Here is a 13021-nt window from a genome sequence, read left to right on the forward strand (position 1 = left end):
TACTTTGACATGAACCTCATTTTTTCTGTTTTGGAAAATTTCTCCTATGGTTTTGTTGAAATATTTTCTGTGCTCTTTACCTGGGATTCTTCTCTTTCCTCTATTTCCATTATTATTAGATTAGGTATTTTTTACTGTGTCCCAGGTTTTGTCTGTGTTTTGTGCCTGGTTTTATACATTTAGCCTTTCCTATGCCTAGAGTACCTTTTTCTTATTGTCTTGTCTTCAATGTCTGGGAATTTCTCTTCTATCCCCTGTAGACTTGGTGAAGCTTCTCACTGTATTTTAGTCTAGTTCCTAAATTTTTCATTTCACAGCTCACTTAAGTTTAGGTATTCTTTAATGATTCTAGTTTTGTTTTCATGTCTTGATGAATTTTCTTTATTTTATTCCACTGTTCATTTTTGTATGTTTCAGGAATGGATTAATATTTACCCTATTTAAGCACCTCAAACATGTTTATAAATGCTAATTTGAAGTCCTTGCCCTGTGCTTCTTGTATATAGCATTATGCAGGACTTATTGTATTGTTGTTGGTATTTATTATATTTTCAGATATTTTGATTGTGTATTTACAGTGGTATATAGGCATTTAGGCTTGGGATGATTGTCATTTTAGAAACTGATATCTGGTTTTGTCTATGTTGGGTGAATGTTCTTTTCTTTTGTTTCAGATTCCTGCATTGGCTCTTAGTGAAGCCTGGTGCCTGTGGATTGCCTGGTTGGAAATGCTTCTGAGATACTGTCACATGTGTTTACTGGGAGTTCCCAGCAGAATGTGATTTTAAATACTGGGAATAAACTTTTAGGTATAAGTTGTTCCAGAAGGGGGAGTGTGCAGTGGCCACAGTTAGAAGGAAAGTGTGGTGTGCCAAAGGATCTTCCTAGAACCTTGGGAATGCAGGAGACTGGGAATAGAGGCTACAACATGTAGTCTGGTACAAGGGTGGGGAATAAGACAGTAGATTGGATTTGAAGGAGAGGTGGGAACAGTGAAGATGCATGCCTGTTTCCAGGGACTGTGTGGCTGATGGATTTCCAAGGAAATGTTTTTGGAGCTGGAAGCTGAGACTAAGGGATGTGGTCCTGATATATCTGCCTGTTCCACTGGAGCTAGGAGCAGAGAGTCTGTTATATAATTTCTCATGTTTCTATACAAAGCTAATAATTGGCATTTAATGGCACACTACTGGAATGAAAATCATATTATATAAAAGACAACCGCAATCAGGGTGAAATATGGCCACTTCATTAAAAATAAAATACCATTCAAAAATTCTCACACATTAATATAAATCCTTTTCAGTAAAAAAGAGTAGGAATTGTTTATATTTACCCTAGTTTCTTGTGAGGCTATAATATAGCAACTCTCTGTTAAAAATAACTAAAGCCCCGAGTGAGAGTCATGGCGTCTGCTTTGCTGCTGCTTCGCTTCCCGTGGCCGGCGCGACCGCTCCGCTGGTGCAGGGAGCTGCTGCAGCAACTGCAGCGGAGCTGGAATGGCGTTGCCAGTCCTCAGTGGGCACCAGCATTAGCAGTCCAGGGCCCATCTGTATTCACAGAAGTAGCACATGAGACCAATGGAAATAAAGAGAATTCCAGCTTTTTAGATAGTATCTTTTGGATGGCAGCTCCCAAAAACAGACGCACCATTGAAGTTAACCTGTGTAGGAGAAGAGACCCCCGGAAGCTTATTAAAGTTAAGAACAATATAGACATTTGCCCTGAATGTGGTCACCTGAAGCAGAAACATGTCCTTTGTGGCTATTGCTATGAGAAAGTACGCAAGGAAACAACAAAAATCAGACAATAAATATGGGCTCAAGAAGGGGACCCCTTTAAAGCTCCTACTGTAGAGACTGTGGTACTGTACACAGGAGAGAAACCATCAGAACAGGATCAGGGCAAGAGGATTGTGGAACGAAACACGAAGAGGCCATCTTGGTTCACCAAGGATTGACACTGAAGAAGTTCAAAGGATAATTTCATAGTAAGGAAAGTTTCATACTAAGTCTCTAAAATCAGGAGTCTTTGTTTTCATATTGTGCCTGTTTTCGTGTCATTGTATTTTATTAGCTGTTAGTTTTAAATGAGAAGAGTGTATCTTGAATAAACGCAACATATTTATGCAAAAAAAATAACTAAAGCCCCATACAAAATTCAAGGGCTGTATTATCTAACTGTCCGGTTAAAGTGAGTAGTTCATGATGACAAGGTCATTGTGTTTTTTTTTCCAAGCAGTTTTCCTAATATTGGAAAGTCACACTTTGTGATAGCACCGTCTTATTTGAAACAAGATGAACTTAACTTGTATTTGTGTTATGAAAGTTTCCTTTTAATACACAATTTGAACTTGGTAGTAGATATGGTATCTGTGTTTTTATTAAAAATATGTATTTAAACTTATATAGTAAGTAGAATTATTGATCATAAGTGTGCCATTATTGAACAATGCACCTTCCATAAAACATAAAATATTGAGAAATAATTTTAATTTGTATAGTTTATATTTATAGGTACAGCTCCATCACCCCCCCAAATAAGTCACATGGAATCAGTCTTATATTCCCATCCCTCTGTTCAACATTCCACAGTGACTTATTGATGCAGCTTTGTGGAATCTGTGAGAACAACCTTTAAACCTGTGTAAGACATCAAAAGAGCAGGAGATTTTGCAAGCCAAGTATCCTTCATTAGCAGATTTTACTCATATCAATACATATGCATGAATTTTAATTCTCTCACTTCAAATAACAGGCTCCCTATTTTGACAGCTCACATTATGATATATTTTGGAAAAAATAAACTAGCAAAATACAATGTATATCATAAGTAGAACCAGTAACAGATACCACACATATTATCTGGGGGTAATATTTGCAATTCTTGTGTGAATACTGTTATAAAAATTAATTGATTTGTTTAAATATTTTAAAAATGGTACATTAATATAAATCCAGCAGTTCCCACATCCCTCCCTCCCTACTTCGTATGTAGCCACCCTTGCCGTCTTTCAAATTGATTGCCTTCTTCTCTAACAGATGATATGTCTCCTGCTGCCAAAAAATTCTTTGTCTAAGGATGAAGCCCACTGAGCTTTCCCTTTCCACATAAGTATGTAGGTCCATGTCTTTCTAGTTCAGGTCATATTTGGGAAGCCTGGTTGACATCCTGGTTCTCAGTCATTTCTAAAACAAAATTTAGCAGACTGACCCCATTCAAATGGCCCCTGAGCACAGGTTTTAGTTGTTCATGGCACTGATACTATAAAAGGTTGTTCAACAATGTGCAACTTTCATTCCTAGGAAAGTATCATATCTTCAAATACAAATTAATTTTTGTAATGTTTGCAAAAGTACCCATTCACAATACATGCAAATTCAATAACCACAACTGTATCTTGAAATATTGTGAAGTATCAGCAATGTGTGCTACATTAACAGGGACTTACATGTACAGTTAATATAAAGATATATGGTGAATTTATAAAGAATGGCAATGATTATAATGATCTGCTAAGAATCTTTCCTAAGGCTGTTTTAATGTCCTTGTTCCTCAGGGTGTAGATGAAGGGATTCAACACAGGTGTGACCACACTGTACATCACTGAGGCCACTGCATAACTTCCAGGAGATTGTGAGAGAGAGGAGGTGAAGTAAACTCCTATTGCTGTCCCATAAAATAGGCAAACAACGGACAAATGAGACCCACAGGTGGAGAAGGCTTTGTGCTTCCCACTAGAGGAGGATGATCTCATGATGGAGGAAACTATTTTAAAGTAAGAGAAAATGATTCCTGAAATAGGAAGTAACCCAAAAAGAGTGCCCATACAGAATCGGACTATATTATTTGTGACAGTATCAAAATTGGCAAGCTTAAGAACTTCAGAAGGACCACAGAAGAAGTTAGAAATTTCAATATAATCCTCATTGTTGGAAAAACTTAATACAGCCACATAGTGAAAAACTAATTCCACAAGGCTAAGGAGAAAACACACTAGAAGTAATACACAGCAGCGACTGGGATTCATAATGACCTGGTAATACAGAGGGTGGCAGATGGCCACAAACCTGTCATACGCCATCACAGTCAGAAGCATGTCATCCATACATCCAAAAATTATGATCAGAGACATCTGTGTCAGGCAGCCCACATAGGAGATGACTGGGCAGTGAGTCTGGATGTCCACAATCACCCGTGGAACAGTGGTGGAGATGAAACCAATATCAACCATGGACAGGTTGGAGAGGAAGAAGTACATGGGTGTGTGGAGATGGGAGTCAGAGCTTACTGTCAGGATGATGAGCAGGTTTCCAAACAGGGCCAAGATGTACATGGACAATAATAGGCCAAAGAGAATCATCTGTAGGTCTGCATCCTCTGAGAGTTGAATGAAGTGGATTTCTGGTACAGATGTTGTGTTCCGCATGGTTTTATTTCTTGAACATCTTCTGGAAGAAATAAATATTTTTAACAATGGTGCCAACAAGCATATAGCCTCTCCTTACACTTTGAGTAAAGTAAGTGCAAATACTGGTTATTTTCTCAGGTTTAGTGTTACATCATTAATAATTACTCACTTGTGGAAAATGCCATACTGTAAATAGTCTTTTGTTCTTACCTCATGTGCTACCTGTTATGAGAGCCAAATTGAATACAGCAATCTAGATGATGTAAGGCCAGAATTACTGTAAACAGCTGGCCTGTAGTGACAGTAAAATAAAGGAAACACATTTAAGACAAAATGGGTATTTCGTATAATCCTCACTGTAGGAAAACTGTCATTAGAATAAAATGAAAACTTGAAGCTATTAAACACTGGATTTTTTTACTACAATAATACAGGACAAGTTTACTTTTCTGATACTGTATCTGACAATGTGAAGTCCAAGTCTCTGAATAATAATTTATGATTCCTACCCAGAATATTTATTCAGGTTCCAATGTCTTCTATTGGTTTCTTTTTTCTCTGGCATAAAAGTCCTCTATTTATTGTTTGAGTATTTATTTAAGTAAGCCTTTTTAAAAATATTATTTACATTTTAAAACCTATTAATTTATATATTCCTCATTTCCCTTGGAAATATGTCTTAGTTAAATCCAATTTATCACAGACCATTTCTGTTCACAAAGCTGAAATGTCCAGTGATGTGAAAAATAATGAAATGTCATTAAATATAGTTGAAATCTTATGCTGCAAATCTAATTTGGGGAGATGATCTTCACAATATATAAATAAAATATCTGATATAGAAACACGATTTTCAAATGTCTAAACAATGACACTGATTTCCTAAAATGAAGTTCAGTTTGAATCAAAGCTCTAGTTTCAGACTCGTCCTCCTCAGACAGTACAGTGATCCCCTTATGAGTCAGGCCTGGTGCAAAGATGTCCCTTTTCTTACTTCAGTTACAGAGGAAATTTCTGGTTCAATTTTATATCAAAGCACACTGAATTGCTCAAAGTGTAAAAGGTTGAAAATATTAGTGATGTAAGTTTATAGGCAACACTCTAATGGATCCTAATTACCCCTTTTCTGTTTTATACTATAAACTATTGTAATTTTGTTATTATCACATATGAACATCATACATTTTGCATTGTTTTTCCCACTACACCCATGAAAAACATCCTCCAATATTTGCCATTAAAACTGGTGAAATCTACCTGGGTACACTTCTTTCAAGATAATGCAATATGGGATACTCTCACATGTTGAATATATTTCTATTTGTCTCCAATGATGAAAACAGTGGCTGTAGTTGGGAATCAATGAATTCAGAGAACATTTATGACTTTTTCCATAGCAACATGTTGATACAAACCACAGTATAACAATGAATCTCTATTTGGAAAATGATATTTTGCATTTCTTTCCTTTTCCAAATTAAAAATCCTAAGAATATAGAAAATATGAGTTTACTGGGGAGTATTTCCAAAGGGCACTGGACCAAAGAACTATGTGAAACTCTTAAGTGTGTCTTCACAATACACAAAATTGACTTTCCATTTCTTTTCATACATTTACATTCTTTTATCTTTAGGTGAGAGTATACACAAAATTTTTAATAACCGTGCAGTTATTTAATATCATTAGATGACCCTATAGTCCATGACTTGGGATCAAACATTTATATACAATTAATCTTGCATCAATTTCTAGATCATATTTCTGAATTGAATAAAAATGCAAAGCAAATATAATATGTGGATGTCACTGTTTTGAGAGAAAAAAGGGTCTATTTAATGTTTAAAACATATATTGTTCATTTAATATCTGTGGCAATGATTCCTTAGGCCCTATGAATCCAAAATGTCAAAGATAGAGATAGTAAGTTATATCAATTTACAAAATTACTTAAATAAGTATGGAGGTTCCTGGAAAAAGTGCTTACTAAACAGAATTACAAATAAAGTGATCCTATTCACATAAATAAATAGCAGAGATAAAATAATTCAAAACAAATATGTCATTCTTTCATTCTGTAGTGGTTTGGTGTGCTTTGGTTTTGCTTTTTACTTTGTTAGTTTTCTATTTCAAGCTATAATATAGTAACAAAAATTATTCCTTCCATTTCACCTCTCTAAATCACCCCACTAGACTTCACATTCATGGCTTCAGTGTCCATTCATTATTTCATACATATATGTATATTTTCAAGGACTACAAATCATATACTGTTGATAAGATATACAAAAGACTTAACAGCAGGTATGTTTTTAAGCTCTCATAATTTCAAACTGTAGATGATATAGGGACCTGGCATTTCCTCATTGAGAAATTAGTGGCAGAGCCTTGGAATAATGGAGGATGTTGAGAGCAGCAAAGAAATCCAGAAAAAGAGATTGGAGCCTTTACAGATCTGTAAACTCAGCATTCAGAGAGTGTGGCCAAATGAGTGTGGAATCACTGAAATCCTGCAGGGAACATGATGAGACATATTTAAAAGTATAAAGAAGATAATATGAACCAAGGAAACTAGAAAAGGCTCAGCCAAATTATTGTTTCAGTGTCCTCAGACTTTTCCAAATATGCCTCAGATATGTTAATTGCCCTTCCATACTGCAGAGGTGAACATTCCATTAAAAAGTATTCAGAAACAAGGAAGAAAGAAGGCACTGGCCTATTTTTTTAGAATAAAGCATTAGGAAATGTCTGTTTACTGAACAGATCATTTTATGTTTTGATCAGGCAAGGTGATTCACACGGACTTCAGTCATTTCCACCAAATCACTGTTTTTGTCTTTTGTATTCTATAAGTAATAATTATGCAAGTATGTATAATTTGGGAATTTTGAAGAACTATTCAAATGAAGTAAGATACATGAAATATAGAGCTTAGATTTTCCTACCAGGGAACATCTTAATAGTTACACAAACATAGCAGCTCTCTTCAATGTGCAATTACAGAATCACCCTACTAGTCTAGCCAGAGTAATTTACTTTTATTAGGAAACAACTTAGTTGTGCATAATTCTGCTGTAATTGGTTATAGGAATGTGGGGAAGAGACACTGGAGATACTTCAATGAGAATTTGAGGACTGACTGGCTTTGGACTATGAACATAAAATCATAGTAGAGAAGCTTAATTTTATTATAGTTATTATACCTTCATGTTACCCAAGTTATTACAGTTCATATGATTAGGAAAAATTAATAAACCTTGTACTCTCTTCTAGATCCTCAGTTCCTCCAGAACTTACAAAAATAAACTGTTGGTCTGCGTGGCCATGATGAAAGGCAGTTGATAGGATAAAACTCCCTTGATTGTCAGCTGGTGAAGGTGCAAGCTCACTCTTGAATCCTGAAGTGAATATAATGAAGAGGCTCCTGTTGAAGAACACTGTAGAAAGAGCAAGCACAGTTATATAATCCAGGATTGCGAAGAACAAGCTGATGACCTACAGGGACGGGATAACTAGTGATTCTTACATAACCTTAGAAACTCAATACACAAAGTTGGTGATTACTCATACTGGTCCACAATATTGCAATCTCTAAGGAATTCCTGGAGTTAATGGAGGAAGCAGAAGCATTGTTGAGTGTTCTCCAGAGGTTAACTGTGAGATGTTTTTGATGTACTAAATTTTCTGTATCCACTTTAATTTCAGTTTGAGATCTCTTTAGTAATTCTTTTTTATGTTTATTAAATTCTCCTGAATGCTGTCTTCTCTGTCTTCAGATACCAGTTTCTTTCCTGTATAGCAATTTGAAGGTCAGAAATTCACTGTGTCTATTCTCAAGATTCCTGCTAGAGAAATCCTTGACTCTCATGGAATGCCACTGATGAAGCTGATCTCTGCACCACAAAAGGTTTCTTCCAAGCTGCTGTGCTTAAAGTGCTTCCACTGACACACATAAGGCCCTAGAACTCTAAGACAATGACATTTGCTAGTGGGCAAGGGACATATAGATCATTGAGCACATCAATAAGACTATTGCACCTGCTCTGGTAAAAAAGAAACTGGATTGTGTGGAACAAGACAAGACATAAAAACTGATAATTGAAGTGGAAAGTACTAAAGATAAATCTATTTGGTGCAAATGACATAAATGAAATATCCCTGGCTGTCTGAAAAGCTGGTGCCATGGAAAAGGGGGTAGGCCTGTACCCTAACATCGTTTACTTCACTGTCAACCTTGCAGTCATCTTGCAACTACCCCCTTCAATGTGATCAACAGTGGTTCTCACGTTGGCAACAAGTTAACCATGCAAGACATGAGTTCATGATCCTGACACTTGGGACATCCAGTTTCTGGGAAGCCACCTGCATTTGGAGCAGCAGTTTTCTACAACCTGAAGAATGTCATCAAGAAGAAATATGGGAGGGAAGCCACCAAGGTAAGTGATGAGGAGGACACATTTGCGCCTAACATCCTGGAGAGCAAAAGAAGACTTGGAGCTGCTGAAGTCCACAATTGCAAAGGTCAGGTACACTGACCAGACTGTATTTAGCATGGACATGACGACCTCTGATTTCTTCAGGTCAAGCAAATGTGACTTTTGACTACAACAAATACACTAGATATGAACACTTGGCTGACCTGTAAAGTCCTTCACCCTGGAATATCCAATGGTATCCATTGAAAACCCATTTGAGCAGGACATCTAGGAAGCTTGGCAGAAGTGCACTGTTATTGCAGTCCTCCAGGTGGTTAGGGGTGATCCCATGGTAACCAAGCAAAAGTGAATTGTCAAGACTGTGACAGAGAAGTCCTACAATTGCCTACTGGAAGTTAACCAGATTAGTACTGGGATCAAGTCTGCATGAGTGTAAGATTGACCAGTTCAATTGTTGGTGCATGAAGACATCCCATTTCTCTAGGACATTGAGGATACTTTTCATTGCTGACATGGTGCTGAGGTACTACAATGGGAAGGTCAAGACTGCTGCCCCTTGCTCATCTGAGCACCCAAACAAGTATAATAATATGCTTAGAAATAAGTGAGTGATAGACAGGGATACCAAGTTTGCCAGCAGTAACTTCAGGAATCTCCTTGAAACGTAATGCTTGAGCTGGAGATCCCAGGAGCCATCAGCTCCTTAGACCATGATGATTTTGAAATGACTCATGGCCAGTCTAGCTTTAGCTTCTCAAATAAAACAACTACTTTAGATATTTAAAGCCACACCTGACCATCTGGAGCCCTGTTGGAAACCACAGCTTTGTAATCAAGTGATTGGTACAAGCAATAATTCTTGTCGCCTCACTTCCGAGCTAGTGTCTGGAGCCCTCATAAGTGCAGTGTAAGCTCTAGGGTGGCCATGTGAAAGACCCACCTCAGTGGTTTTGCATGCAAAATAAAACCTCAGTGACTCCAAAATAAATAAAAATAAATGGATGCATTTTACTTTCATACCTTGAATTTTGTCATTATTTGATTGTACTGTTTCTTTTACAGACTTCATGTTTCAAATCTTCTTTATTCACATTCTCCATAATATCGGTCAACATATTCATAATTTCTACTTTAAAAGTCCTTGTATTGTTCTTCAGCTATATTATGTCTCAAGACCTCCTGGAAGTGGTTTAAAGGACTGACACTGAAAACTGGTAAGGGCAGACAGGAAAGATGGTGAATACTGCCTACCTGAGTCCCAGCCCAGTGTAATCACCGGTATAAAATGTTTATATGGATCAAAACTGACATGAAGGAATGGAAATGGTCTGAACGGGAAGGCTAAGCGAGTTGGCAGCTAAGCTATGCCTGGTCTACACCAAGAGTCAGATTCCACAGGGCTGTACATCTCATAATATATATTATTGTGGTCTTTTGTTCATATGAGTGACTGAGAGATCAATCACTCACCTGTTCTTCAGACTGGTAAAGGTGATGATTGTGCCTGTATGGGGCTGCTAATGTTGCTGCACATAGTTGGCCAAGTATAGGATGAAGTGGTTGGTGTGAGTGGGCGCCAGAATGGGTCTTGTGGAAACAGAGTCCAGAGATTGGCAGCAGTGGTGGTGCAGCCTGAACACAGGTGTCTCAGCTGCAGGCCTACTGCACCAGAGCAGTGGGATTCCACCAGAGTTGGGTGCAGAGTTCAACTGTCATAATGGGGCTGGCATGGGAGAGGGAGATTTATATTTATTAAATATGTTTTTTCATGGATTGTCTTTCTCCATCTCTTATTTAAAGTTTTATAGGATGTAGTGGTCTGGGTTGCATCTGTAGTCTCTTAGAGTTTGTAGAACATTCTACCATTCCCTTCTTCATTTCAGAGCCCTCATTTAGAAAGAGTGTTTTTTTAATGTCTTCTGCCTTCATGTTACTTGATTTTTTTCCTTGCAGCTTTATTTTCTTTCTTTTTCTGCATTTTCATTGTTTTGAGTATTGGATGTTAAGGGCAACTTCATTTCTCTTTATGTCTGTTTGGTGTTCTGATATGCTTCTAGTACTTTGATGTGAACCACCTTCTTTATATTTTGGAAATTTTCTATTATGTTTATGGTTTTGTTGAAAATAGTTTCTGTATCCTTGACATGGGTTTCTCCATTTTGCTCTCTTCCTATTACTCCAGTTTAAATATTTTCATAGTGTCCCAGATTTCTTGCATGCTTTGTGCCTGTTTTTTTTATTTAGTATTTTCTTTGTGTAGGGTATCCTTTGTATTCCTGTACTGTCTCCAATGGCTTAGATTCACTCTTGGACCTTTTGTATTCTTTTGGTGAAATTTGTCAGTGTAGTTATTAGTCTACTTCCTAAATTTTTCATTTTGCTTCTCTTCTCAATTTAGAATTCCCTTATCAATACTGTTTTTGTGTCTGGAACTGTTTTCTTCACTTTTTTTTTTTTTTTTTTTTTTTTTAATCATTTTTTATTTTGATTTTAAATAGCTTGTTTCACATGTCAATCCCAGTTCCCTCTCCCTCCCCTCCTCCCGCACTCCCCTTCCACCCTCCCTCCCACCCTATTGCCAAATCCCTCCACATAGGGGATGTCTAGAGTCTATCATTTCACTCTTGGTAGGGTCAAGGCACTCCCCTAAGAGTCCAGGCTGAGAGAGCATCTCTCTTTGTGCCATAGGCACATGAAGACAGATTGTATACCAGGGATAGACACTGATCCACAGCTCAGAGCCCCATAGGTTGCCCAGGCCTTCTCACTGACACTCACATTTGGGGGGTCCAGATCAGTCCCATTCTGGCCTCCCCACTGTCGGTCTGGGGTCCAAGAGCACTCCCCTGTTCAGATCAGCCGTCTCTGCTGGTTTTGCCAGCCCATTCCTTGCCAATTTGCTCATCACTCCTCTCTCTCTGTCACTGGGTTCCTTGGGTTCAGTTCAGTGCTTAGTTGTGTGTTTGCCTCTGCTTCCATCAGTCCCAGGATGAAGGCTCCCGGATAGTTATAGACATCAAGTTCATTATCAGGAATGGGCATTCGAGGTGGTCCTTCCACTATTGCTTAGCTTGCCAATTGATGTTATACCTTTAGATCACTCGAGGTCACTCTGGTGCCTGATCTGTCTTCGATCCTATGATTCCCTCTTCCCCCTATTTTACCCCCACCCCCTCAACTTCCTGTTCCCCCATGACCAACTCCCTTCCTCTTTACCCCCTCTACTCTTCCCAGGTCCCACTACCCCCCCTCGCCCTGTTCCCCATCCATTCAGAGGATCTTGTCTCCATCCTCTTCTCTTGGGTACTATGCATATATGCATATCTTTTAGGTTCTTTCCTGTTTCCCAGACTCTCTATCTGTGGAAGTGCAGACTGGCACTATCCTGATCCATATTTAAAATCCATATATGAGTGAGTACATACCATGTTTGTCTTTTTGCGACTGGGTTACCTCACTCAGGATGGTTTCTTCCAGTGCTATCCATTTCCCTGCGAATTTCAAGATTCCATTGTTTTTTTCTGCTGAGTAATACTCCATTGTGTAAATGTACCACATTTTCTCTATCCACTCTTCAGTTGAGGGGCATCTAGGTTGCTTCCAGGTTCTGGCTATTACAAACAATGCTGCTATGAACATAGTGGAGCAGATGCCCTTGTTGTATGAACCTGCCTCATTTGGATAAATGCCTAAGAGTGGAATTGCTGGGTCTAGTGGTAGATTAATTCCCATTTTCCTGAGGAATCTCCATACTGATTTCCAAAGAGGCTGTATGAGTCGGCATTCCCACCAGCAATGGAGGAGTGATCCTCTCTCTCCACATCCTCTCCAGCATAAATTGTCTTCGGTGTTTTTGATTCTAGCCATTCTGACAGGAGTAAGATGGTATCTCAGAGTTGTTTTGATTTGCATTTCCCTGATGGCTAAGGATGTTGAGCACTTTCTTAAGTGTCTCTTGGCCATTTTAGCCTCCTCTACTGAGAATTCTCTATTTAGCTCTGTACCCCACCTTTCAAGTGGATCCTTTGGTGTTTTGGAGACTTGTTTCTTGAGTTCTTTGTAAATTTTGGAGATTAGCCCTCTGTCAGATGTAGGGTTAGTGAATATCTTTTCCCATTCTGTGGCCTGCCTTTTTGTCTTTTTGATTGTGTCCTTTGCCTTACAAAAGCTTTTTAG

General features: G+C 38.1%; 1 protein-coding gene and 2 pseudogenes across 1 annotated transcript; 2 read left to right on the forward strand and 1 right to left on the reverse strand.

The window, feature by feature from the left end:
- The first annotated feature begins 1405 nt into the window (after positions 1 to 1405).
- On the forward strand, positions 1406 to 1975 carry LOC121136359 (annotated as a pseudogene).
- A 1527-nt stretch (positions 1976 to 3502) lies between these two features.
- LOC121136380 (olfactory receptor 18-like) lies at positions 3503 to 4429 on the reverse strand. The gene has a single exon (XM_040736718.1). The coding sequence runs from the start codon at positions 4427 to 4429 to the stop codon at positions 3503 to 3505; it is 927 nt and encodes a 308-aa protein (XP_040592652.1).
- Positions 4428 to 9011, forward strand: LOC121136336 (annotated as a pseudogene).
- The last annotated feature ends 4010 nt before the right edge of the window (positions 9012 to 13021 follow it).

The sequence above is a fragment of the Mesocricetus auratus genome, unplaced genomic scaffold, assembly GCF_017639785.1.
Source record: "Mesocricetus auratus isolate SY011 unplaced genomic scaffold, BCM_Maur_2.0 Super-Scaffold_100066, whole genome shotgun sequence".
Taxonomy (NCBI): domain Eukaryota; kingdom Metazoa; phylum Chordata; class Mammalia; order Rodentia; family Cricetidae; genus Mesocricetus; species Mesocricetus auratus.

Coding starts and splice junctions, on each gene's coding strand:
- LOC121136380 (XM_040736718.1), bottom strand. CDS start 4,429: ATGCGGAACACAACATCTGTACCAGAAATCCACTTCATTCAACTCTCA.